Source organism: Ovis canadensis, chromosome 18, assembly GCF_042477335.2.
Source record: "Ovis canadensis isolate MfBH-ARS-UI-01 breed Bighorn chromosome 18, ARS-UI_OviCan_v2, whole genome shotgun sequence".
In the NCBI taxonomy this organism is placed as follows: Eukaryota; Metazoa; Chordata; class Mammalia; order Artiodactyla; family Bovidae; genus Ovis; species Ovis canadensis.
The window spans coordinates 28,432,131-28,459,483 of NC_091262.1; the positions used below are offsets into that span (position 1 = coordinate 28,432,131).

Here is a 27,353-nt window from a genome sequence, read left to right on the forward strand (position 1 = left end):
ATTATGTGCCCCAAATGATGGAGTGTGCTTAGCCACTCAGTAGTGTCCAACTCTCTGTAAGCCCATGGACTATAGCCTGCCAGGCTCCTCTGTCCATGGGGATTCTCCCAGGCAAGAATACTGGAGTGGGTTGCCATGCCATCCTCCAGGGATCTTCCTAAACCAGGGGTCAAACCCAGGTCTCCCACATTTCAGGCGGATTCTTTACTGCTTGAGACACCAGGGAAACCCAATGATGGAGCCGCTGCCACTGCTGCTGAGTCGCTTCAGTCGTGTCCGACTCTGTGCGACCCCATAGACAGCAGCCCACCAGGCTCCCCCGTCCCTGGGACTCTCCAGGCAAGAACACTGGAGTGGGTTGCCATGTCCTTCTCCAATGCATGAAAGGGAAAAGGGAAAGTGAAGTCACTCAGTCATGCCCGACTCTCAGCGACCCATGGACTGCAGCCCGCCAGGCTCCTCCATCCATGGGATTTTCCAGGCAAGAGTGCTGGAGTGGGGTGCCATTGCCTTCTCCGAAAGATGGAGCAGTCCGTGAGAAAAGACGCATCAATACTATACGAGGATGCCAGGGCTGGAGGCATGTGTCGCTCTGCCTAAGGGTGCGATGCAATCACTCATGCTTGCTCCTTCGGCTATAGAGAAGCCACAGTCCCATGGACGAGCAGAATCATCTGTCTTGGAAGGTCTAGGATCGGGATGTGGCCAACAGACCCAGAAGCAGGGTCTGCAGGTGGATTGGAGAGTTAGAGGGACAGGGACACTTGTTACAGTAGCGTAGCGTAAGGATACGGTCTTTTAAATATATTTTAATAGTAATTCACAACCTTTCGGGGGTCTGTGTTGGGTCTTCATTGCTGTGCAGGCTGTTCTCTAGTTGTGGAGAGCGGGGGCTACTCTCTAGCTGTGGTGCACAGGCGTCTCATTACAGTGGCTTCTTTTGTTGTGAAGCGCAGGCTCTAGGGCGTGCAGGCTGTGGCAGCTGTGGCTTCCAGGCTCTAGAGCACAGGCTCACCAGTTGTGGGGCATGAGCTTAGCTACTCCATGGCATGCGGGATCTTCCTGGATCAGGAACTGAACCCAGGTCTCCTGCATTGGCAGGTGGATTCTTTACCGCTGAGCCATTGGGGAAGCACATAGATAAGGTCTAATCCCAGGAAGAGGTTCTTTCTCCATCCATACTTATGGGAAACTTAAGACCCTGCAAGGGAGCCCAGAGACTCCATCATCCCAGGTGGTGATGCAAAACCAAGCTCAAGCCACAAGGCAATATTCTGAGCCGGTAAGGATACCCAGGCCCCAGACCCCTAGCCATGTCTTTGGTGAGTAGAAGACAGGTCTATAGTCATGGTGGAAGCAACAGTAACAGAAAACACTCAGGATACCAGTGAGGTTTCTTCCCGGGGCTCAGACTAGCCCTGGGGCAAAGGGGTACCTGGCGTGTCCCTTAATCGCCTCTCAAGCTGATAGCAAGAGGCTTTAAGAAATATTCCTTGAGGATGCTGTGAGAATCCTAACATTGCTGTGTTCACATCCCCTGACACTAGAGCCATCTTAGAAAAGCAGAGGTTTCCTTTTGTACCTCTCAGTGCAGGTGAGAAGACGCGTCATCTGGGCTAAAGCTGTAGAGGTGTGACACCTTGGACAGCTCTCCTGAGGACCCTGAGCGCCTCAGCTGTGACCACTACCCATGAGACCCGCAACCCCTCCTCCACTCCACCACGGCCCAGTTGTGGCTGCCACTGTGTTCACGTCCAGAGGCTGGAACAATGTGCCTGATGACACCCAGGACCAATCCAGGGGAATCACAGTAGGCTTATTAGCGGTAGAGTATTTTGGCACCACGGTAAAGAATCCACCTGCCAATGCGGGAGAAGCAGGAGACTCAGGTTCAGTCCCTGGGTCGGGAAGATCTGGAGGAGGAAATGGCAACCCACTCCAGTATCCTTGCCTGGGAAATCCCATGGACAGAGGAGCCTGGAGGGCTACAGTCCATGGGGTTTCAAAGAGTTGGACACAACTGAGTGACTGAGCACATGGCTGAGAACTGGAAGCTGAGTCGGGAATAGCTGACATAAAATCTAGAAAAGAAACTACAATCTTCATGCTGGAATTTACTCAACCCCACTATCTACATGTCAGTGAGTATGGGAAGAGGGCATAGAGATTAAATAAGCCCAGCCCAATCCTCTGCTTCAAAAACACTCACAATATAGCTGAAATAAATAGGTGGACACAAGAAGTGGTAAAACAGGGCAGGGGCCAGAGAAAGGCCACAGCAAGAACTCTGGCAAGGTGATGGCGGGAAGGAGGGTGGGGGGCAAACTTGGCTGCCCTAGAATAAGCAGACGGTTGGGGTGATGGAAGATGGTCGGAGGGGGAGCAGCGGACCGAGCATCACACAAAAGAATCAGAAGGTGATGAGGCTGGTTGTTGGCAGAGGTCAAACTCACGACCTTCCCAAACCTGGATGTCTTTTTGATACAATGACTCTGAACAGGCCACCTTGTCTTCAAAGAACATTAGCTTCTATATTAGCGCAGAGTTGATTTACAACTGGGGCTGGAAAAGATCTGTCTTTCTGTCTGGGACACCTAGAGGTCTGGCTCTGACTCATGGCCAAGATAAGGGCAATGAGATTTATGATGTGCTGTTTAAGGTCTGAAACTCCCGTGGCGATCCCGACAGTCAGTTTGTTTACTCATGGTTTCAGCGGTATAACTGGTTACTCAAAACTGCTGGAGCAAAAGCCAGAGGGATGAGCAAATCCCACTGAGAACTTCTGCCTTGAGGTCTTCCGAAAGGGAAGATTTCTTGCACAGATCTTGGTGGTTTTACCTGCAGACAAGTTCATATAAGAATAGGGCCCTCGTGACTATGCCTGTATATCTTTTGAACATCCGGTGCTTGCCTACACGCTCTTTCTCACTTTAAATAAGAACCTATGTGACTGCGGGCTTCCCAGGTGGCGCTAATGACAAAGAAGCCACATGTCGATGCAGGAGACGTGAGACACAGCCTTGATCCCTGGGTCAGGCAGATGCCCTGGAGGAGGGCACAGCAACCCACTCCCAGGATTCTTGCCTGGGGAATCTCATGGACAGAGGAGACTGGTGGGCTACAGTGCATGGGGTCACAAAAAGTCAGACACGACTGAGCAAGTGAACTGAACTGAGCTAAGCAAACAATTATTTTCATCCAGTTTGAGAATCCTATGTGACAGAGATCTGGGCAGGTTTTAATATTAGTATGTTAGGAAAGTGAGTATTCACGCTTTTGTTGAAATAAAATGTATCTCATGGATCAAACCTCTTAATTTTTTTTATTCTTATGACAATTACTCTTTTCTCTTTACCTTTGGTGGCTCAGAGGGTAAAGAATCTGCCTGCAATGCAAGAGACCTGGGTTCGATCCCTGGGTTGAGAAGATCCCGTGGAGGAGGAAATGGCAACCCACTCCAGTATTCTTGCCTGGGAGATCCCACGGACAGAGGAGCCTGGAGGGTTACAGTCTACGGGGTTGCAAAGATTCGGACATGACTGAGCAACTTAGCATGCACACAAAAGTGATGCTCTTTCCCATCTGAGTCTTCACACTGCTTGTTTCTCCATCTGGCATGTTCAGATCTTTGCACAGCTGGCTCCTTCCCATAGTCCAGGCCAAAGCTTCCCTGGCCACCCATCCACGGGGTCTCTCCCTCCAATAGATGGAATCACAAAGGCCAGTTAGAGGCCATTATAAACCCAGGTGGGTGACACTGACCACTTGGCAGGGTGGTCGGTGGCAGTGGAAGCAGTAACAAGGGGCTGGATTCTGGGTGTATTTTAAAGGTAGGGTCAAAAAGCTTCCCCGGTCCAGCGGTTAAGAATTTGCCTTGCAATGCAGGGGATGTGAGTTCAGTCCCGGGTCAGGGAACTAAGACCCCACATGCCACGGAGCAACTAAGCCACGAGACACAGCTAGAGACTCTGTGAACTGCAACAAAAGGTCCCACCTACCGCAGCTAAAACCCAACTCAGCTAAACACATACACAAATGTCCTAAACCTTTAAAGTAAAGTCAAGAGGATGGATGACATATGAAGCAGAGATTAGGCCAGTTCAGTCCAGTTCAGTCTCTGAGTCCTGTCTGACTCTTTGCAACCCCATGGTCTGCAGCAAGCCAGGCTTCCCTGTCCATCACCAACTCCTGGAGCTTGCTCAGACTCATGTCCATCAAGTCGGTATGCTATCCAACCATCTCGATCTGTGTCCTCCCCTTCTCTTCTTGCCTTCAATCTTTCCCAGCATCAGGGTCCTTTCCAATGAGTCAGCTCCTAGTATCAGGTGGCCAAAGTATTGGAGCTTCAGCTTCAGAATCAGTCCTTCCAATGAATATTTAGCACTGATTTCCTTTAGGATTGACTGGTTGGATATCCTTGCAGTACAAGGGACTCTCAAGAGTCTTCTCCAACACTGCAGTTCAAAAGCATCAATTCTTCGATGCTCAGCTTTCTTTATGGTCCAATTTCCACATCCATACATGACTACTAGAAAAACCATAGCTTTGACTAGACAGACCTTTGTCAGCAAACTAATGTCTCTACTTTTTAATATTCTGTCTAGGTTGGTCATAGCTTTTCTTCCAAAGAGCAAGCGTCCTTTAATTTTATGACTGCAGTCACCATCTGCAGTGGTTCTGGAGCCCAAGAAAATAAAGTCTGTCACTATTTCCATTGTTTCCCCATCTATTTTCCATGAAGGGATGGGACCAGATGCCATGATCTTCATTTTTTGAATGTTGAGTTTTAAGCCAGCTTTTTCACTTTCCTCTTTGATTTTTATCAAGAGGATCTTTAGTTCCTCTTTGCTTTCTGCCATAAGGGTGGTGTCATCTGCTTATCTGAGGTTATTGATATTTCCCCTGGCAATCTTGATTCCAGCTTGTGCTTCATCCAGCCCAGCATTTCAGATCTCCAAAAGAGAGGGGAGAGAGAGGACCTTCTCTGGCTGAGTAGTGACATGTTCCACTGTTAAAGGGCCTGGAAGATAAAGAGAAACCAGCAGTGGAGAATGAGGAGGAGTGGCCAGTGGAGCAGCAGGAAAACTGGAGGCAGGGATATCCCAGATGTCCAACAAAGACAGTGTGTCAAGGAGGCAGAGGGTTCACCTCTTTCAGTGGCTGCCGGCAGGTCAGGAGCACAGAGGACCGAGATTGGACCACGTGGGGGTAATCTAGACAAGAACAGTCTTCTGAAGCGCTGGGGACTAACTTCTCCTCAAAGTCAAGTGAGAATGGGAAGTGAGGACTTGGACTTAGTGGGTTTTACTAAAAATGGAAGAGTCTGTGTGGAGTCATAATTAGAGAAACAGTAGCATGTTTGTGCACTGATGGGAATGACCCAAGAGAGAAAAGTCAGTGAGGGAGGGGAAGGTGAAAATTATGCAAGTGGTACCCTGGGGAAGTGAAACGGGAGAGGCATGGAGCCTGGGAATGGACAGGGGAGCCCCATGGCTCGTCCACGGCCACAGGAGGAAGGGGGAAGACCAGAGGCAGCTAGGAAACCAGTGGGCACGGTGGGAGCCCTTTCTGGATGCTCCTCCGCTTTCTCAGTGAAAGAGGCACTGAGTTCATTACGCTGAGGAGGTGCTGGGAGTTGGACAGCAGAGGTGAGGCACAAAGCAGTCATCAAGGAGCGTGGGCAAGTGAGTGGTTCAGGAAATGAAGGATGATGCTGGCGGCACAAGGGCCCCCTCGAGGTTCTTGACGATGAATTTAAAGTGAGGCCAGTGGACCACGTGCTGTGTAGCTCACCAGCCGCGTTCAGCTACAGAATGCAGACTCACAAAGAGTAAGGTGCAGGCAGAGCTGGTGAATGCGACAACCTGGAGAAGCACAAGAAACTGATGGTCTGTGCAGGGAGTGGTTATGGTCTGTCTGCAGAACTAAAATCCCGGGAAGAATGTGGTGAGGACAAGAGTGTGGTGAGAGACAGACCAACAGGGTGTGGCTGTCCTGAGGTCGAACCATTCTGACAGTTGGAAGCCTGGATAAGGTGAGTTACAAAGACAGGAGCGGGTACCGACGTTGGGATTTTTGGAGGGGTTGGGGTTATTGATAATAATAAGACCTAGGGTAAGACCAGGACAGTAAGTAATTGGGAGGGGGCTATCATTGCAGAAGACCTTAAGGAATAAAGAGGACATTGGAAAATGCTTATGGAAATCACCAAGAATTATAATGAAAAGAGTGCCAGTAAAGCTGCAACTAAAATCCTCCAGGGGGACTTCCCTGCTGGTCCAGTGGCTGAGATCCTCGCTCTCAATGCAGGGGACCCGGGTTCCATCCTTGATCAGGGAACTAGATCTCACATGCTGCCACTAAGAGTTCACACAATACAAATAAAAAATCCCACCTGCCTCAGCTAAGACACAGCACAGCCAAATAAATAAACAATAAATTTTTTTAAAAAGAAAGAAAGGGCATGTCCAGAGTTCTCCTTTATCCATTCTCCTTCTAAATACTATAAGGTTGTAAGTAATGGCTTTTGCCTTATACCCTGTGTTACAGATTATAAGACTTCCCTTTTTAGGACCCAAGGAGAGGTGAGGAAGAGAGGCCAAGGAAAGGATGGGACTTCTTTGGGCTAATTGCTGCACGTCAGTAATGGGAGATTGATATATGTCTCTGAGTCAGCAAAATCTCCAGTGTTGAAACAAAAGATGCTCACTCTGCATATTTGCGCAGTCTGGGCCAGTCCCCATGGAGAGAAAGGCATTTACATTCAGTCTGCTCACGGACCCCAGAGGACATGTCAAAAGCTGTTACATTTCCAAGACCATCTATCTGAGTCTCCTGTCTCTCTCCCCTGCCCTGCTAATATCTGAGACTCTCTGGAAATTAAAATTCAATCAGTTGCAAAGAAAAAACCCAACTCATCTGGGCTTGTGCTGTGTAAGAGTTAAAAATACAGAGAGATTTTACAGCCACTGGCCTGCAGAAGGGCATTATAACTGTATAGTCATGAACTCCACATTGGATGTCAACGTTTTGTGTTTTTTTAATTTCTAATTTTCTTTTTATTATTGCTATTCAGTCACAGAAAAGATTAACATCTCTCTAAGAAATTTATTTGAGCATATGCCATATGTTGATACAATCGACATAATAATTTTATATGAAGAGAATCCATTGCAGAAGTAACTAATGAGGTGCCCTTACAAGAAAATAAAGGAAAGGCAATAAAAAAATTCTTTCATATAAAGACTTCTGATGTACATCAATTTTTCAAAATATAAAACCTGAATATTAGAATAAGACAGAACACCGAGGATTAGGAAATGTTCCATGCAGCTGCTTGGCATATGTGGTATATGTATGGGTTGAGTTATAATAAAAATACTGATGTATTATAGTCAATTCTTATAGAGAGCCAGAAACAGAGATTTTCAGTCAAGCATGACTGGACTGACATTGTCTGTCTTCAATTACATGATGAATTTCCGCTGTATGGCAGTCACTCCTGGCCAGCAGTGTCATGATAAATGCTCCGTAAGATATGATATTTCTCCTTGTTCACTTGCAAAACGCAGGTGCCTTTTTAAAATGTTCTACAGGTTCTGATGCTCTACGCTATCTGATGCGATTCCTGGCAGGGGGAGGGTGGAGAGGTCCTTGGTGCCTCCATCGCTCTTGATGCCTCCAGAGCTCCCTAGCTCTGGAGCATTTCTTGGGACCCTTTTCATGGGAGGACGGCAGTGAAGCGCTGAGGCAATATAGCAGCCTCTTCTGGGCCGACAGAGGTGCCTAAGTATCAGATTACCTCAGGTCCCTTGCCTTCCTGATCCTGGCTGGGGTGTGGACTACATCACCCTCCCGCCTACAGAAATACGCTGTAACTGACTCCAGCACGCTGATGGAGGCCCAGTGCCCAACTGGCAACTGCGCCTTAACAGAGTGACGCATCTTGCATAAAGGTTGCTCAGGGTTCCACATGCAGTGGGCACAGACGAACATGTCCCACAGAGGGAATGGCAAGGCAGAGGAGAAGCAATGGACTCTCACGGCAGACATGGCTGGTTTCAACTCCTAGAGCCGTCACTAACTAGTTCTCACAAGTTTCATTAACTTCTTAGAGACTGTTTTTTTTTTTTTTTAAAAGTTTTCTTTAAAAGGATGAAAAGAATGCTTCCTTTGTCGGTTGTTCCAAGCATCAGAAATGTCATACTTAAAATACTTAGTATGAAAGAGCTGGCGCTGGTAGTAAAGAACCCACTTGCCAATGTAGGAGACATGAGAGACACGGGTTCAGTCCCCAGGTGGGGAAGATTCCTGGAGGAGGAAATGGCAACCACTCCGACATTCTTGCCTGGGAAATTCCATGGACAGAGGAGCCTGGCGGGCTACAGTCCATGGGGTCACAAACAGTCAGGCAGGACTGAAGCAACTTAACACACAGTATAAAAAAGTTCATCACATGGTAACTCCCTGGTGGCTCAGTTGGCAAAGAATCTTCCTGCAATACAGGAGACCCAGCTTTGATCCCTGGATCAGGAAGATTCCCCTGGAGAAGGAAATGGCAACCCACTCCAGTATTCTTGCCTGGAAAATCCCATGGACAGAGGAGCCTGGCGGGCTACAGTCCATGAGGTTGCAAAGAGTTGGACATGGCTGAGCATCCACGCATTCCAGTACAAAAGAGTTTATCAGATTGTAAGTATTGCTGGTGGTAGTAGCATGATTATTGTAGTTTGCTTTTAATTTAAAAGAAGGGTAACAGAGTTTGCATCAACACTGGGAAATAATGGACCCTTTAGCATCAGTTCTTTGTTTTCTATGAAGAAATCCATATGTGAGAAAATAAACCTTCCAACCTCATTGCTAGAAAGTCCCCCATAGTGAACACGAGCGGCAGTGAGTGACGACACAGGACAAGAGGCCTACCTTAGCAACCACATGTATCACTTACGGTCTCCAAGCAGCAGTTCCCTCACCCCGTAAACTGGGGATTACCACTCTGATCACCTCACAGTGTCATTTAAAGATCAGATGTGAGTATCTGTGAAAATCACTGATAACCCCTGAAGCACTGTGCAAATGTAAGCAAGGTCTTTGGGTACAGCCCCATTTTTTTTTCCTGCTGGTCAAGGTGTGTGCAAACATCCCATCCATCCCCATGGACACAAGAAGGAAGCCATCTGGGGAGAAGTCCTACACAGCACAGTAAGCGCAAACCCTGACGACCAGCAGCTCCTGCTGACCCTGAGTCTCTGGGTCAACTGCCTAATTCTCTATGCTGGCTGCACAACACAATCGCCAGACCACTGACGGTGATCCCCAAATGCTCTGCCACACCTCACCCACAGAGACTCTGACAGCATTATTCTAGGACGGGGCTTGGTTGCTTTTTTCTTTTTTTAACAGCTCTTCAGGTGATGCAAAAGGGCAGACAGAGGCCAGAACCACTCACCTGGAGCACTGGTTCTCAACTGGAGGTGATCTCATGCCCCCAGGGGACATTTTGCAATATCTGGAGTCATTTTTAGTTACTAGTTATATATATATATATATATATATACACACGCATGCTTGGAGCTTCTCTGGTGGGTCAGTGGTAGAGAATCTGCTTGCCATACAGGAGGCACAGGTTTGATCCCTGGGTTGGGAAGATCCCCTGGAGAAGGAAATGGCATCCCAACCTAGTATTCTTGTCCAGGAAATGCCATAGATAGAGGAGCCTGGTGCGCTACAGTCCAGGGGGTCGAAAAGAGATGGGCGTGACTTAGCAAGTAAACAGCAACAATACACACACTTGTACAGAGTGGGCTAGGTATATGTATATGTATGTATTATGTGTATAAATCCAGCCCATGCCTGACCCTGCAACTTGCCCTCCATTCCTAGTTCAGGATTTCTCCCACTCATTCCTGCTGTATTTTCCATGATCTGAAGATTATATTTTCAAGTCTGTGAGTTAAGCTGAAGCTCCAGTACTTTGGCCAGCTCATGTGAAGAGCAGACTCATTGAAAAAGATCCTGATGCTGGGAAAGATTGAAGCCAAAAGGAGAAGAGGGCAGCAGAGGATGAGAGGGTATGAGAGCCTCACTGATGGAACGGACGTGAATTTAAGCAAACTCCAGGAGACAGTGAGGGACAGGGGAGCCTGGAGTGCCGCAGTCCGTGGGATCACAAAGAGTTGGACATGAGTCAGAGACTGAAAAACAATGACAAACGTGGATTTAGAGCTCAGTGGACTTTTTCTAGTTCATTAAAGTTTTCCGTGGTAGGGGCAAATATAGAGGAATCCATATAAATTAATAAAGATCATATTTTTATTCCAAAAATTAGTAAACCATTAGTTAGCAAACATCTTTTATTTAGATCTTGAGGAGTGTGCTTACAACAGTGGAGGAAAAAAAAAAAAAGTCCTTCAAATCTTTGAAGGACTCATGGCCAAAGATGTTCTGCAAGCTGTGTAGACAGAATGTACTGACACATCTTTGCTACAGTAAAAGTTCAAACAAGTTAGAAGCAGAACATCGTCTGTGGGAGATGGATCACAAGAACAGAATGAGTACTAATTGATTACATACTGTGTGCAGACCCTGAGCTGGACAGTCAGCACAGCGGCATGGTAAGTCACTTCAGTCGTGTCTAATTCTATGTGACCCTATGGACTGTAGTCCCCCAGGCTCCTCTGCCCATGGGATTCTCCAGGCAAAAATATTGGAGTGGGTTGTCACACCCTCCTCCAGGGGATCTTCCTGACCCAGGGATCGAACCCGTGTCTCTAATGCCCCCTGCATTGGCAGGAGGGTTCTTTACTACTCTCACTCAGTTCTCCCAACGGCCCTGAGAGCTAAGGATTCCTCCTAGTCTCCCTCCGCCCCCTCCCCTCCTTCCCCTTCTCCTCTTGCCCTTTCTCTCCTATTTCTTCTCCCTCTTTCTTTATACAATGCTATTTACTCCATGTAAAAGTAAAACACACACAGAACCCCAAATAGCTTTGATTCAATCTTGATTAAAATCAGAGTAGAAATCCAGGATCTGTAAATTTGAACAAGTAGTTAATAATTAGCAGTTGTTGACACAAGTGTTTTCAGACTGAGGTAGGCTCTATCCTTTGATGTAGGACTTAGTTGAAAAGCACACACACACACACACACACACACAATAGCAGAGACAAGTGGGAAAAGTGCCTCACTCAAAGGTAAATCCATACTTAACATGTAGCCGACATCATAAAGATGATGATTTTGTTTCAAGACCTTCTCTTTGCAAGGGTTTTCTTAACCCCCAATGGTTAACTGTGAAATTACTTTTCATCTTGAAATTATGATGCTGATTTTGGGGTTGGTTGATTAGCTGGTGGGTTGGTTGGTTTTAGAGGAAACTGTTTTTCTTCATTGTATGTTTGTTACAGAAAATTGAATTTACTCACTAGCTTTGTAATAGTCAACCCTCTGATTATGAATTCACTGATCTTATTATAATAAACACAACCAGCTGTGTAAAAATGTAAACCTCTTGAAGTTAAGAGAGCTTGTCTTCATTGCATAAGTCATCTGTTTTCTTCCTTGAATAAATTAAATAAGAAAAACTGATGTTTATAGCAGAAATATTTTAAAGCTCCACATAAAAATCTCAATTTTTCAAAACACTCAAACAGCCTCTACTATTTCCTCTACATAACAGTCCAGGAATTGCATATTTCCCCTTGGACTATTCCAATAACCTTCAGCCAGCTCTCCCATCTGACAATTCATTCTTCATCAACGTGGGGATTTTGCTAGTTGCTAAACATATCTCCTCCCATTAGACATTCCAGAACTGGGGAAATAGCCACAGAGTAGATTTGGGGACCTACCAGGCCCACTGTGAGATGGACCTGAGCCAAAACTGCATTGACCACCTGACTTCCTAGGCTGACTGATAGACCACCGTGATGTTCTGAATCTCCTGGAATTAGTGTCAGTCCAGATCCCATAAGCCTCAAAAGGTCTGATTATTTCCTTTTCCCCAATGCACAATCATCCTGGCAGAAAGCCAGAAGTCCCCTGGGAGAAACTGGGAGAAAGATTAACCAGTATAAATTTTGGGCAAGGGTACTGTGATCCTTTCTTTAAGGAGACCCAGCTTCCCCTTCATTCACAGATTTGGGGCTTATCAACTGGCTCAAACCTGGGAAATGACTGAGGAACTGTGACCATTTTTTTGAGACAGGTTAGACTTTTGCTCCCTTGACCTGGAATCTTTCTGTTTATACAGATCAAACAAGAATTCAGCAAGCTTCCTATGTATTTCACTTCTGGGAATACCTCAGTCTCCAAGAGTCGGGCTATTCCGGTCACTGTTTTGACTCTGCGGTGCATTACAGCAAGCACATCCTCCTTGACTTTGGTGGTTAAGTGCTGCCCCTTGACCCCTGCCACCCAGGGTCCAGTTACTCCCCCTGCACTTGCTTCCTCACTGCAGTGGCTCAAGTCCCCACTCTGAGGTCTGGCTTGCATTTAAGAGTGATCACAGAGGACTTCCCCCATGGGTAAGAATCCCCTGCCAATGCAGGGGACACAGGTTTGACCCCTGGCAGGGAAAGATTCCACCTGCCACGGAAGAACGCATCCATGCGCCACAACTGCTGAGTGTGCGTGCCGCAGCTACTGTAGCCCCTGCCGCCAGAGCCCGTGCTCCGCAGCAAGAGAGGCCACCACAGTGAGAGGCCCACGCGGAAGAGCAGCCCCACTCACCGCAACTAGAGAAAGCCAACACACAGCAACAGAGGCCCGGCACAACCAAGAAACTAAAAACCAAATTTTAAAAAAGATCGCTTATCTTATAAAAAAAAAATAAGAGTGATCATAGAGCTCTTCAAGAATGTTAGGAGGTGGCCTCACAAATTTATTTCTCATAGACACAGTAAAAAATATATGCTGTGGACCCTCCCAAGATGGGTGCATAGGTTTTAAATGACAAATCCATTCTACCATTCCAATCTCCCTAAGCCTTTGAATCTCTTCCTCTACATGAAGCCTAGGCAGGTCTGGCACTCAGGTTCATACACTGTGAGCCAGCGTCTGGTCCATGTTTTAGCCACCCAACTAACCAAACCGGTAGAGCCCTTTTTAACTCCTCAGTCTTCAATATTAAATGTTGAATTTTTCTGTTTAGCAGGTCCATTATCAATTAATGCAGCCCGATTCAATTTTATTTTCCTTCCCCATTACCCGACACCCTTAATATCCATTCCCACACGTGTTTCCTGAACTTCTGTGTAAATTAGAAAACCAAGTAGTTCTTTTGCAGTGTAACAGACCTCCTCATAGGCTTCCCAGGTGGCTCAGTTGTAAAGAACTTGCCTGCCAATGCAGGAGACACAGGTTCAATCCTTGGCTCAGGAAGATCCCCTGGAGAAGGAAATGGCAAGCCACTCCAGTATTCTTGCCTGGGAAATCCATGGGTACAGTCCATGGGATCACAAAAGGTCAGGACATGACTGAGCGTGCATGCAATGCAAAGACTTCTTCATGGGTCTCACTTTGACCCTCACTTTTAGGGACCTGCAGCAACTTGAGTCTAGTTATACAAGTCCAGAGGAAAAGGGAGTTGAGGTCCTCAGGAGAATCAACAATGTCTCGCAAGGCAACTGCCACAAGGGAGGCAATTACAGCTTCCTCATCAAAGCAGGGTTAACCCAGATGGAGAGGCTGCTTCTACTGGTGAAGAAGACTCATCAAACTTTAGGAGTTCAGTGCCCTCAGCTTCATCGGGGTCTTCCCATACATCCCCATGCAACTTCCAGGATCTCATTTCTTGCCTATCAACAGTAGACATTCTGTGAGGCTGGGAATTCAACCCTGCACTTGTAATTCAGTCACTTAGAGGATGAGATTCTGGGTTTGGTTGTCAGCAGTCTCAGGAGGTAAACATCTCCTTCAGGGCAGACACAGAAGATCTGGAGTCACTTATGCAGTGCTTGGTGCTGGGAATTTGAGCCCTGAGTTCATTCATTTCTTTTCCCACTTTGTCAATGACATTAGGAGCAACCAGCCAATCTCATACTCATTAATTTGACAAAAATGTTAGTCTAACAAAAGTGGCCACCCAGATCCTTATCTCTTTTAAGTATCTGAACAGGAATATCCAATGAAATTTTGTATATCCCTATGGCCACCTCATGCTGTAAACACAGAAGTTTTCTCTTTGCCATGGAAATAGAGTCAATGCTGCCTTCCAATCTAACTGGATCACAGGGCTGATTCCAGAAGTTCCAGAATCAATTCAGTAAACATATCCTTAAGATTCTGTTCCCCTAGAACCACGCCCAGTACCAAAATCACTGGAGTAGAGTCATCATCTTAAACCAGCTTGTCACTCTCTTCCTCAAAGTCATTTAATAGCTCTCCATTAAAAGCTCTTCCATTGACTGTGCAATCAAGCCCACCTTCCTAAACATGGCAATCAGTGTGGACTCTGTTAAGGGAGCGCTTGGTTTCCTTTCTATTCTAAAGAACCCCATGATCTAAAAAAATCATAAAAACAACTGATACAATCAAACACAAAAAGATTATATGAGAATTCCTAGTGGTGGATTTCACCATCAAGAGTGTCAGTTTCCATGATACTAAGTAAGCACTTATTGAGCACATGCTGTGTGCCAGGCTCTAGGGTATAGGCGGCCTCTCCTTTCAGGAACTGACACTCTGAATTCAGGGCTAAAGATAAAGCGGCTCATAAATCAAGTGTTCTGCCCTGATGCTCACTGTGAATTTGCATATAAAACAATTAAAGGATAATCTTTCGTGACAGTAGAGTAATACATCCATCTCTGAGCCGCTATGGAAATTCAGTGCACAGTTTATTCTAATGAACCCACTCCTTCTGACATTGCTCCATGCCCTCCCTTAGCTCATACAGACATCAAGCCCCAGGGGTCCCCTATTAGGTTCTGAATCACTGTCTGAAGCTGTAGGACTCCCTGAGCCTTCCCACTGCTGATCGCAAGAAAAGCTAACAGCCAATAAAGTACCCACAGAGCAACTAGGCCCTTTTAGGAAATCCAGATTCTGAAGGCAAAGGTGGAACTGTGGCCTGAAGACAGAGCTCTCTTTCTTCGGATCAGCATGAAGGTGGGAATCACCCACAGTTCCAGCTTAAGGAGTATTTTTACAATTATGGGAAAACCTGGGTGGTAATTTATCAAAGTCAGGCAGAGAAGGACTCTGTCGGTTTGTTTCGTGTGTCATGAATAAGTACTGTCCTAGCTGTAAGGAAATAAGGATTAGAGATGGCAACAATTGGATGTCATTTGAAAAAGAAAATGTCATGCCAGCTAGTCCTTAACTTCCTATCTTCAAGTCTTTTAAAATGATTTTTCCCCTATATATAACCAGAAAATACATAAATAGTAACTAAAAGGGATTAAAAAGAAGTATAGATTCATTCATCAACCACCTAAAATCATGGAAGTCTTTGAGAAGAAGACTCCAAAATCAGCACAAGGACATACAGCCACGGAACAGAAGAGCAGATGTAAAAACAGGCCACTTGACTCTACAACCTGCCAGCCTCAGGTTCTGTCCCTTACACTGTCTGTTTCCTTCACATCTGAACACAGCATTGCCTAATTGCAAAGTGCTGTTTGGTATTCCATGTTTCTCGTCACCATTAGAGCAAAGCACACTGAGTGCTGGGACCTGCCCGCCTTGCATTGCCACGAGGGAATACTACATGGAAATGTTCAGGGATCCTTCTAAAAATAAGAATAACGAATTTAATTAACAGATGAATGCATTCTTCCTGTCTTAAAGGGGACTAACCGCTTCATAAGAGAAAGGGCTGAAGAAAAACAAATATCGTCTATTAACACACATATATATGGAATCTAGAAAGATGGTACTGGTGAACCGATTTGCAGGGCAGCCATGGAGACGCAGCCACAGAGAACAGACTTGTACACATGGCAGGTAGGGGGAGGAAGGAGAGGGTGGGAGGAACGGGAGATTACCATGGAAACATATACAGTACCATATGTAAAATAGACAGCCAGCAGGAATTTGCTGTATGACTCAGGGAACTCAAACTGGGGCTCTGTGACAACCTAGAGGGGTGGGAGGGGGTGGGAAGGAGGTTCAAGAGAGAGAGGACTCTTGTACACCTATGGCTGATCCATGTTGTTGTATGGCTGAAACCAACACAATGTTGTAATTATCCTTCAATTGAAAATAAATTTTAAAAAAAAGAAACAACTGCTGAAACTGTAAAAAAAAAAAAAAAGAAAAAGAACAGGGCTGAACCTTGAATGCTAACATTTTTCATGGGGCTTTTTCTTCCCCAAATGAGACAGTTTTAGATGTGACCCACTAAAACACAACCCTTGAAGGAAGGGTTCATCTTTCATCTTTTTAAAAGCTCAGCAAAGCGGCACAGCAGCACCTAGATATTTTTGTTACCTGGCCTAGGGATGCTTCTTTTATCTTCTGAATGGACTCATCCATTTTCAGGAAGAAAAATAACAAAATAGTTCACAATTTGAGGTCTGAATTTGGGAGTGGGAGGAGTTCTCCCTCTGAATTCTTTCCCTGGAACATTAACTAGGGTCAAGTCTAGAGGCATCACTTTCAGTGTCTTTTTTCCTTTTTCTGTTTTGGCCCAACTACATGGCTTGAGAGATTTCAGTTCCCCCACCAGGAACTGAACTTGGGCCAGGGCCAGAAAATACTGAATCCTAACCACTAGACCACAGGCAACTCCAGTCTTTTTTTTTTTTTTAATAACTAGAGAGTTAAGAGAATGAGAAGACAGCTCACAGACTGATAGAAAATATTTGCAAAAGACATCTGATAAAAGACAGTTATCCAAAAACTACAAAGAACTCTTAAAACTCAACAATAAGGAAGTAAAAAACCTAACTTAACAACTCCAGTATTCTTGCCTGGAGAATTCCATGGACAGAGGAGCTCGTTGGACTACAGTCCATGGGGTCACACAAAGTCGGACACAACTAAGCGACTTTCACTTTCACTTTCAAAGACCTTAATAGACACTTCACCAAAGAAGGATGCTTGTTTAGTCACTAAGTCATGTCTGACACTTTTGTGACCCCATGGACTGTGTAGCCCACCAGGCTCCTCTGTACGATGGGATTTCCCAGACAAGAATCCTGGAGAGGGTTGCCATTTCCTCTTCCAGGGGATCTTCTCAACCCAGGGACTGAACCCATGTCTCCTTCATTGGTAGGCGGGTTCTTTACCGCTGAGCCACGGGAAGCCATACAGAAGGTATGCAGATAGCAAATGAGTATAGGGAATGATGCTCCACATCATAGGTCATCAGAGTAATGCGAGCTAAAACAGCAAGATACCACATCACACCTATTAGAATGACCAAATCCAGAACGCTGAAGACAGCATATACTGCTGAGGATGTGGAGCAACAGAAGCTCTTATACACGCTGCTGGGAATGCAAAATGGTACAGCCCCTTTAGGAGACAGTTTGGCAGTCTCTTACAAAACCAAACTCATTCTTCCCATACAATCCAGCAATCACACACCTTGATACCCAAAGGAGCTGAAAACTAACTATCCATACAAAAACCTGCACATGGACATTTATAGCAGCTTTATTCACAACTGTCAAAGCTTGGAAGCAACCAAGATGCCCTTTGGTAGGCGAATGGATAAATAAAACTGTGGTACATACAAATAATGGAATATTATTCAACCCTAGAAAGGCATTTGCTATCAATCCATCCTAAGACAGGGAGGAAACTTGCATGCATATTACTGAGCAAAAGAAGCCAATTTGAAATGGCTACATACTATATGAGTCCAATTGTACGAAATTCTGGAAAAGGCAAAACCTTATGAAGACAGTAAAAGAAAAAAAAAATCAGTGGTTTCCAGAAATTGGGGAAGAGGGAAGGGATGAATAGGCGGAACACGAGGAATTTTTAAGGCAGTGACAATACTCTGTAAGACACTATAATGACGGCTATGTATCATTATACATTTGTCCAGCTCATTGAATGTATCACACCAAGACTGCACCCTAAGGTGCAAAATAAACAATGGACTTTGGGTGAATGTGTCAATGTAGGTTCATCAGTTGTAACAATGTACACTCTGGAAGGAGGATATGGATAATAGGAAACTATACATATGTAGGGGCAGGGACTTAAGCAAAATATCTGAACACCTTCCTCTCAATTTGTCTGTGAATCTGAAACTGCTCTAAAAAATTGTCTTACGAAAAAACACCAGGGAGGGGAAAGAAAGAACTAGCTTAGCACCTGAAAGAAAAGGTCTTTTCACCAGCCTCGGTAGGGAAGCTTGACCTTCAAAACCTACTATTAATAATCTTGGGTGAAAGGAATGCGCGATGGCACCTGAGAAAATCGAGTCCTGAATTTGGGTGAGTCACCATGATCAAGCAATCCACTTAGTAATGACAGCAGCCTCCACAGGGACTTCCTTGGTGGTCCACTGGGTAAGACTCTGCTCTCCCAATGAAGGGAGGCCTGGGTTTGATTCCTGGTAGGAGAACAAGATCTCACATGCCACAGCTAAAGATCCCACGTGCCCCCAGGAAGATGGAAGACCCTGTGTGCCACAGAGAAAATCCCTCAAGTCTCAACTAAGACCCAGAGCATTCCAAATAAATAATAAATAAACCCCACGGACAGAGGAGCCTGGCAGGCTACAGTCCATCGGGTCACAAAGAGTTGCACACAACTGAGCAACTAAGCACAATTATTTCTTAGAATGTGTAGAACAGCCTTTTGGACTCTGTGGGAGAGGGAGAGGGTGGGATGATTTGGGAGAATGGCATTGAAACATGTATAATATCATATATGAAACGAGTCGCCAGCCCAGGTTCAATGCATGATACTGGATGCTTGGGGCTGGTGCACTGGGATGACCCAGAGGGATGGTACAGGGAGGGAGGAGGGAGGGGGGTTCAGGATGGGGAACACGTGTATACTTGTGGCAGATTCATGTTGATGTATGGCAAAACCAATACAATATTGTAAAGTAATTAGCCTCCAATTAAAATAAATAAATTAATATTTTAAAAAATAAGTAAAGAAAGAAACAACCTTAGCAATAATAATTAAAATATCTTGAGCACCTATAATGGGCAGCCACCGTTTCAGGCAAGTTAAATGCATTAAACTCATTTAGTCCTCAAAAATCCTATGACGTGAGATATCTTTAGCTGCTCCATTTTGCAGAGAAGGAAACTGAGTACAGAGTAGCTAAGTAATTCCCAAAGTCATTCTCCTAAGAATCGGAGGAGGCCGGGTCCACGTGGCTGCAGGGTCCAGGCTGTTCCATGATCTCAGTACAACTGTGCTAAGTTGCTTCAGTCATGTCTGACTCTTCTCAACCCCATGGACTGTAGTCCACCAGGCTCCTCTGTCCATGGGATTTCCCAGGCAAGAGTACTGGAGTGGGTTGCCATTTCCTTCTCCAGGGGATATTTCCAGCCCAGGGATCGAACCTGTGTCTCCTGCATCTCCTGCCTTAGCAGGCAGGTTCTTTACCACTGAGCCACCAGGGAACTGCAACTCACTATAAATGCTGCAGGGAGGCTGTAATAATACAAAGTAACAAGAACTAACAGTAGTTTAGTGGGCATGGGGCTTACCAGCTTTATCTCATATAATCCTTGCAACAGATGTATCATTACCCTATTCCATATATAGGAAAAATTGATCATTAAAGAAGTGATAACTTGCCCAAGGTCACTTGCCAGGAAAGATAAATGACAAAGCCAGTTGCCAAAACCTTGTTGACAGACACCAGTGTCCACACTGGCAACGTTCCCCACACCATGCTACCTCTCTGTTGGAAGAAATTCATGGTGTTCAGGTACCCTATGGGGTGCCTGATGACTGGAGAGAAGTCTTCCCCATGGCATGACCTCCTTCCTAAAGACCATGCATGAAAGAAAGGCTGTATGGTGTAGCAGAATCAGCACAGATCCTAAAATCAGAAAAACCTGGGTTGAAAGTCCAGCTCCAGCAATTACTATGTGCCATCGAATACAGCTCACTGAGTCTGCTTCCTGATATGTACAAATGGGACAAAAATTCCTATAAGCACCATGGTGACTATGCAGCTGACATGAGAAAATGCATAGCGAAGCCAGCCTGATGAGACTCTCCAGTCACCCACCTCCCTGGACCCGTTAAGGGGGCCCCACAGGCACATACGGGAGTCCATCTCTGTCAGGGGTCTGCCTGCCCCTCTTGGGCTGAGTCATAGCATCTTCATCGTAAACACTGAAAGCAAAACTTGACAATGTCGCGTCTCCAGATTGGGACCATGTTTCCTCAATTCCCAGCATTTGCCCTGCGAGCCGGCTGTTAATGAGGTTGTCGGGTACCAGGGTAGTGGAGAGACCAAGAGGGCATGAAGTCATTACTGACATGCCAATTTGGACTAATAGGAATCCAGGGTTTCAGTCGAAACCTGTTTTGTTCCACAAAACAAATTAATGGTCTTGGGAATGTTTAGATCAACAGGCAACAGTTTTGTTTGGTCAGGGGGTTGGGATTCATTTTGGTTTTTGCCCTTTTTAAAAAGTCTGTTGAAACTTGAAGAGACAGCAAAATTTTGCTAATAAAAATAATAATAATTTTTATTATTTTAAAACAATAAAAAAAAAACTCTGGGTGACATCTTGCTTCTTGAGTCATTTCTTTTGTTTGTATATACTTGGTCTCTTTTGGTTCCCTGATAGCCATACCGGACAGAGATCTCATAATTTTAAAGGTCCCTTTAACTTTAATTAAATAGGAATAAATAAAAAACGTGGGTGTGTGTGGTTTATTCCACTTAGTGTAACTCATTTCATCCATGTTGTAGCTTGTGTTAGAATTTACTTCTTCTTTAAGGCTGATTTTTTTTTCACATTTATATTCATTAGGGATAGTGGCCTGTATGCTTCTTTTTAAAAAGTTTTATTGAAGTATAGCTGATTCACAATGTTGCATAAATTCTTCTGTTCAGCAAAGTGATTCAGATGTATAGGTCTCTCTAAATATAGATAGGTATTTTTCATATTATTTTCCATTACAGCTTATCACAGAATATTGAATATAGTTCCTTGTATGACCTTACGATGTATCCATCCTACATATAACAGTTTGCCTCTGCTAATCCCAGATTCCCATTCCTTCCCTCCCCCTACCCCCACTTCCCTTTGGCAACCACAAATCTATTTACTACATCTGTGAGTCTATAAAACCATTTTTAAAAGCCTCCAGGGATAGTTCTTTATGCAGATGTTTTCTCCATTTTTTTATCCTAGTCCTATTTATTGTGGCTGTAAATCAGGGGCCAGTGAACTATAACCCATAGGCTAAATTCAGCCTGCTACATTTTTCTAAATAAAGTTTTATTGGAACACAGTTGTGCCTGTTTGTTTGCATATTGTCTATGGCCTCTTTTGTGCTAGAGGCAGAGTTGAGTAGTGGCGACAGAGACCATCTAGACCTGTAGAGAAAATGTTTGTCAGTCCCTGCTCTAAAGCAAGCAGTGGGGCCAGAGTGGCACAGAATGTTTGAAAGCATGCATCCTTACCATAATCAAATAATTCTCTGTTAATGTCTATCTGTCCTACTTTACATAAGTTCTTTGAGAGGCAAGGACAACATCTACCTTGTTCAATATTTTTTTCTCCAGGGCTGGAGCAGAAAGACCAAAACATGGTACACAAACAAGAAATATTTGCTGAATCAACTAAACTGCTGGACGGATTTTGAGTTCTTGAGGGTCATAACGATTAAAGTGTCTCAGTCTCGAGTAAGAACCTGACTCACGGTAAGTTCTCTGAAACTGTACATTTGCTAAACAATCAACTGTATGGATGGTGAATTTAGAGAATGAATATGTTTTGTAGGACATTTAATGACCAAGACAAGCCCTTGTCTACATTTTGATGAATCTCTTCTATGCCACACTATTTATGCCCACACTCTAACTTCACAAAATTCTCTGTGCCTCAAGCCCTGAGATCTGAAGTCTGGCTCTGATGGTGCTAGTCTCATCAAGGATTTGCCAAGCTCCCGTCCTCCGTCCCACGGACTCCATCTGTGCCTCACAGTGTGGCTCCCAACAGCCTGCAGGGGCTCAGCGGGTGGCTCAGCCCAGCATTTACCGCCAAGACACACGGGCATTCGGCCCACTAACACTTATATACAAGAGAAACCAGGAGCAGATGCTAACGGATTCTGGAAAGTCAGAGAGGAGCACTGAGTGGAAGAGACACGCACACACACAAAACGAATTTGTTATTTGGATATGGAAGATGACTTAATATAAAGAAGAGAGAAATCAGACTCTCAGGGAGGAGGAGAAGGAAGTATAACCTTTAAAATTTGTGAATCCCTATATTGTATGCCTGTAACATATAATACTGTACATCAGCTGTACTTCAATTTTTAAAAAAAATACTTGGAGAAAAGAACTAAAGTCTTGAGAGTCAGACAGTTCTCAGTAGGAACCTAAGCTCCAATATCTATCAGCTTTGTAAGCCTGTGCCTATTAAAGTCTCTGAGATAAAAACACCTTCATGACAAAACGGATGTAAAATGATAGTGCTGCAAGGACATTATGGTAGATTTAAGACGCCCAAGAGTGACAGGTGCTATACAAATTATACCGCTCTTTCCCGCTTCAGATTTTCACGCCACAAAGAGAATGAGCTCTGAAAACTTCTACTTACCAAGCATTCCTTTCTTGGAACTAGAGAGACACATGTCCTTCTCGGCACTGGGCAGGGCAAAACTCACCACGAACACTTCCACCCCATCAGCCATCAGGGCCAAACCCAAAACGAAAAAGAGGGTCCACTGGAAGCGCCCATGGCCACACTCATCAATGATGGTCTCGTACTGGTGCGCCAGCTGCTCCTCGTCTTCCATCCGCTCGGCCTGCAGGTCTGCCTGGCCCCGGAGACCATCTGCCCGGGAGGGCGCCATCTTGGCCTGCTTGGCCTTGACGTCATCTGGGTGAGGGATGCCCTGGTACTCGCCCTCGTAGATCTCGTCTTCCTCATCGTGGCCTTCCGTAACGTCACTCTGCGCATCCTCTTCTGGATTGGACTCGTTGCCACGATAGTAGCCATCACCGGGGGCATAGCCCTCATAGTGGTCCTGATACTTGTAGTCATCCATTCCTCGGTTCTGGGACTGCCTGCTTGCCTCGTGAGCTATATTCCTTTCACTGCGATAGAGATTTGGGCTGTCTCAATAACCATCATCCATGCTAGGTACAGACGTTTAAATGTAGACTCCTTGGGTGAATGTGACACCCTTTGTCTTTTTGCATTCAGTGGCTACTGGAAGTCTTTGAAAAGTTTCAAAGTCTGGCCTGGTCTCCTTCGGCAATCCAAAGGTGTTGTGTTGAACGTTGATTAGAAATGGGTCCAGCTGTTCTCCTTGACAAGGAGCCCACAGGGCTTGGCAGCTTGCTGACTGGCCTGATTTGTTCTGCCACTGAAGGTTATGCTCTGGAGTGAAAGAAAGGAAAGAGTGTTATGAAATGTAGAAATTCTAGCAAGTTACTCTCAGAATTGAACAAATATATTTATTAGTGCCAAGGTTTCATGTGTAAGGTGGAGGACATCTTGATTAGACATCAGATTCATATCAAATGAATAAGCCTCAAATCAGTGAGAAAGAACAGTGGTCAGAGAGCCCTTGGAAGCATTGATTAACCCATGAGAGGGGTCAAGTCTTATATTAATACAAGAATGAAATGTAAAGTGGGCAAGAAGTTTTTCAATACAAGATGATCTTATGTTATGGATTTTCTGTTAGAATTAATCAAGCTTTTGGCAACAGGGCAGGTTTATTACAGTTCAGCTTCTGTTATGAGAAGACCAGCTTTTCTGTCAAGAAGTGTCTGTGCAATTTTATACCTAGAAATGTATGGCTAAGAAATATCTAGGACCATTTTTCCCAAGGCTCAGCTTACTTTTGATACTCAGCGTTGTGGTTCCAGGGCTACTCTGATGTCCTTGCACTTGCCTTAAAATGGGTAAGAATAGTTGCTGGCTTGTGTCTGAAATTCCATCCTGCCACATAGTGGCAGTGTGATAGTGCACATGTTTCTGAGCCTCGATGTTCTCATCTGTAAACTGGAGATAATCAATAGTACTTAACTCATGAGGTTGTGCATAAAGTGCTCAGGATAGTGTCAAACTCGCTTGGTAAGCACTTTTTAAGCTTTTTTAAAACTTTTTATTTTACACTGGAGTATAGCTGATTAACAATATTATGATGGTTTCAGGTGGACAGGAAAGGGACTATCCATATACACAAATGCATCCATTCTCCCCCAAACTCCTCTCCCATCCAGCTGCCACATAACACTGAGCAGGTTTCCCCATGCTATACAGTAGGACTTTGTTGGTTATCCATTTCTAGTAGAGCAACCCTATTTAAACAGATGCTATTTTGCTCTTTTTTATTCCTAGCTCCAATTCTGGAAACCAGGGCCCAGTATTGTCAGACCCGAGACCTTACCTTGTATCCCAGTTTCAATCACTGGGTCCATCTGTTGATTTCCATGCCCAGCAGTGAAACATTATTGCGTGCATGTACGCATGCTCCATCGCTCAGTTATGCCTGACTCTTTGCAACCCCATGGACTGTAGCCTGCCAGACTCTTCTACCCATGGAATTCTCAAGACAACAATACTGGAGTGGGTAACCATTCCCTTCTCCAGGGTATCTTCTCAACCCGGGGATGGAACCGGGTCTCCCACGGTGCAGGTAGATTCTTTACCATTTGAGCCACCGGGGAAGCCCAGCAGACTCTGTCCTAATCATGTCCCTATAACCCTGTGCTCACAAGATCTGCAACCACCATTTAATGATGTCCCCTGGGCACCAGGAACTGTGCTAAACGCACCATACCCTTTATCCCTGATTCCTACAATGATCAGAAAGAGAAGAAAACTGTGCCTGTACCTTTATCTGACAGATAAATAAATTTGTATTAGCCCATGCCAGACTGAACCATGTCAAATTAATATTCTTAATCTGTTTTTATTATATCTGTTTAGGACCACAGGAGGAATATAAATCACACGTAAACAGCATGAGAGCTTAGCAGAGTGCTATAAAAAATGGAGAGAGGATGCCAACTGCCTGAGATCTGGTGTGCTATTTCCATCCTGGGGGTTCTGCAAAAATGTCATGAACCAAAAATGATAGCTGTGCAATTCCAGAAGCACGTGCGGCAAATGCCACTGGGGGCGAAGGTCCTGGGACTCACTTTGTGGAAAGAAGCAGATCTTTGTCAAAACGAATTCCTCTCATCATATCCAGTTAAATGGACCGTGGTGAACATCAGGGGTCGTGGAGTCGGGAAGACTCACTGTCAAGTGTGATGGGTTTTCTCCCCTTTCATTGAGAAATGCCAACTCATTTTCTCAGCAAAGTATTTTCTAGAGAATACAATAATTAGTCATTTTCTCTGTTACAGGTTGACTTGGGAAAAAATGGTATACTGAAACCCTAACTTCCAGAACCTCATAATATGACCTTTTTAGGAGCTACATTGTTACAGAGGTAATCAAGTTAAAGTCAGGTCATTAGGGTGGCCGCTAATCCAAGATGACCAGTGACCTTATAAAAGGGGGAAATCTAGATGTGGAGACAGACACGCATAGAGAAGATGCTGCAGAGACGCAGGAAGGGTACCACTGACAAGACAAGGGATGCCTGAGGCCACCAGAAGGTAGGAGAAAGACATGGCTCACAGCCCTCAGAAGGGGCCAACCCCCCTCAGAAGGAACCAACCCCCCTCATCAGGACTGATCAAAACCAACACCTTGACTTTGGATTTCTAGACTGTGGCACTTTGAAACCATCAACTTCTTTGCTTAAGCCATTCAATTTACAGTGCTTCGTCATGGCAACACCAGGAAATACATCCATTCGAAAACGTTAGCAAGTCTAGTCTTTATCAGCTAAACAGCGATACTAAAACAACCAGAAGGGCAGCTATCGAGATAAGCATGCTACCAGCATTATCTCCTTATCCTCACGGCCAATAAAGAGGCGCTGCTATCCTCGCCATCTCACAGATGAAGACACTCAGGGCTAAGAGGGTTCAAGAATGTGCCCAAAGTAACACAGAGAATCATTATCAGGGCTTGGATTTGAAGCCAGCCTCAAAGAGCATGTTAGGGATGATGCACAGTGGAAGAAACTGGGAGTCCAAAGGGCCAACTCAAGGTCACACATGGCGTTGCCTACAGAGCTAGGATTGACACTGAGCTTCTGATTCCCAGGTTCAAGATTGTCTGCCCATTCTCAACAAACATCCCCCAGGATCCTTGGTGCTTAAGGCAGTGCACTAGGTATGACATGCCTCGATTCCCACTCTCAAGAGGTCTACCCCTCACGAGACAGTGAAACAACACAAAGCACCATGCATCATGAAAATGACAATCTTGATTATCAACATTATCTTTCATTTATTGGATGCTCTGTGGCTTTGACCCAGGTACAGTGCTAAGTTTTGTAGTATCTTCCAACCAGGGCAAGAACCCTATGAAGCAGGGGCTGTTTTTATACTCAGTTTACAATAAATAAGACTGAGGCTGAAGAGGCTGGACAGATGACCAATGTCCCAGGTTGCAGTTCTCTCAGGGGATTCAGAGAAGGGAGAGATCACCATAGGCTAAGTTCTGCCGAAATAGCATCCTAGAGGTTAGGGGCCTTCCAAGGGCAGGCAAGCGCTCAGAGAGCAAACAACAGAGAAGAAGGTGCTGCGGGCTGGAGGACAGGGAGAAGCAAAGGCACAGAGTTAGGCATGGCTTCACTTGTTCTGGCAGCAAAGAAGCACCCGCCCCCTGCAGAGGATCCAAAAGGGGCAATCACGGGAGATAGACTGGGGAGTAAATAGCAGCCAGTCTGAATGCCCTGCTCAGGGACTGGGAATTATCCTTGGAACAAAAGGAGCCTTGAAGGTGGTTGTTGAAGTGAGTAAGAGTGGTGTGTCGTGTCGAGCGGGAATCTGGAAAGATGTTGCTGGTGGGGATGCAAATCCTGATTTTTAAGTGAAAACCCAGAGACAACGAAACCAGGTAGAGGTTTTCGTGTGTGTGTGTGTGTGTGTGTGTGTGTGTGTGTGTGAATAGCCCAGAGGTCAGGTTAGGCCTGGACAAAGGAGGTGGCCTTCAGACAGGAAGAGAAGGATAAACACAAGGACACATTCTCAGGAGAACGAGTGATATGTTTCCTGGCAGGTGAGAAGGAGCAGCAAGGGGAACTGGGATGATGATGACTCTAGGGAGGCGAATTCTGGACTGGAAATCCTACAACTGCTGTGCAGTTAAGACAAGCAAAAATCT

The 27,353-nt window shown here is 45.1% G+C and overlaps 1 protein-coding gene across 2 annotated transcripts in view; it reads right to left on the bottom strand.

Annotated features, from left to right (window-relative positions):
* The window catches only part of SV2B (synaptic vesicle glycoprotein 2B), a 97,167-nt gene extending 73,672 nt beyond the window's left edge, over nucleotides 1–23,495 (bottom strand). For both annotated transcript variants that reach the window (XM_069559262.1, XM_069559261.1), the window contains exon 1: nucleotides 22,710–23,495. In XM_069559262.1, coding sequence (XP_069415363.1) covers nucleotides 22,710–23,160 — 451 coding nt within the window. In that variant the 5' untranslated portion in view covers nucleotides 23,161–23,495. The remainder of the gene's footprint in view (nucleotides 1–22,709) is intronic.
* Nucleotides 23,496–27,353: the final 3,858 nt, after the last annotated feature.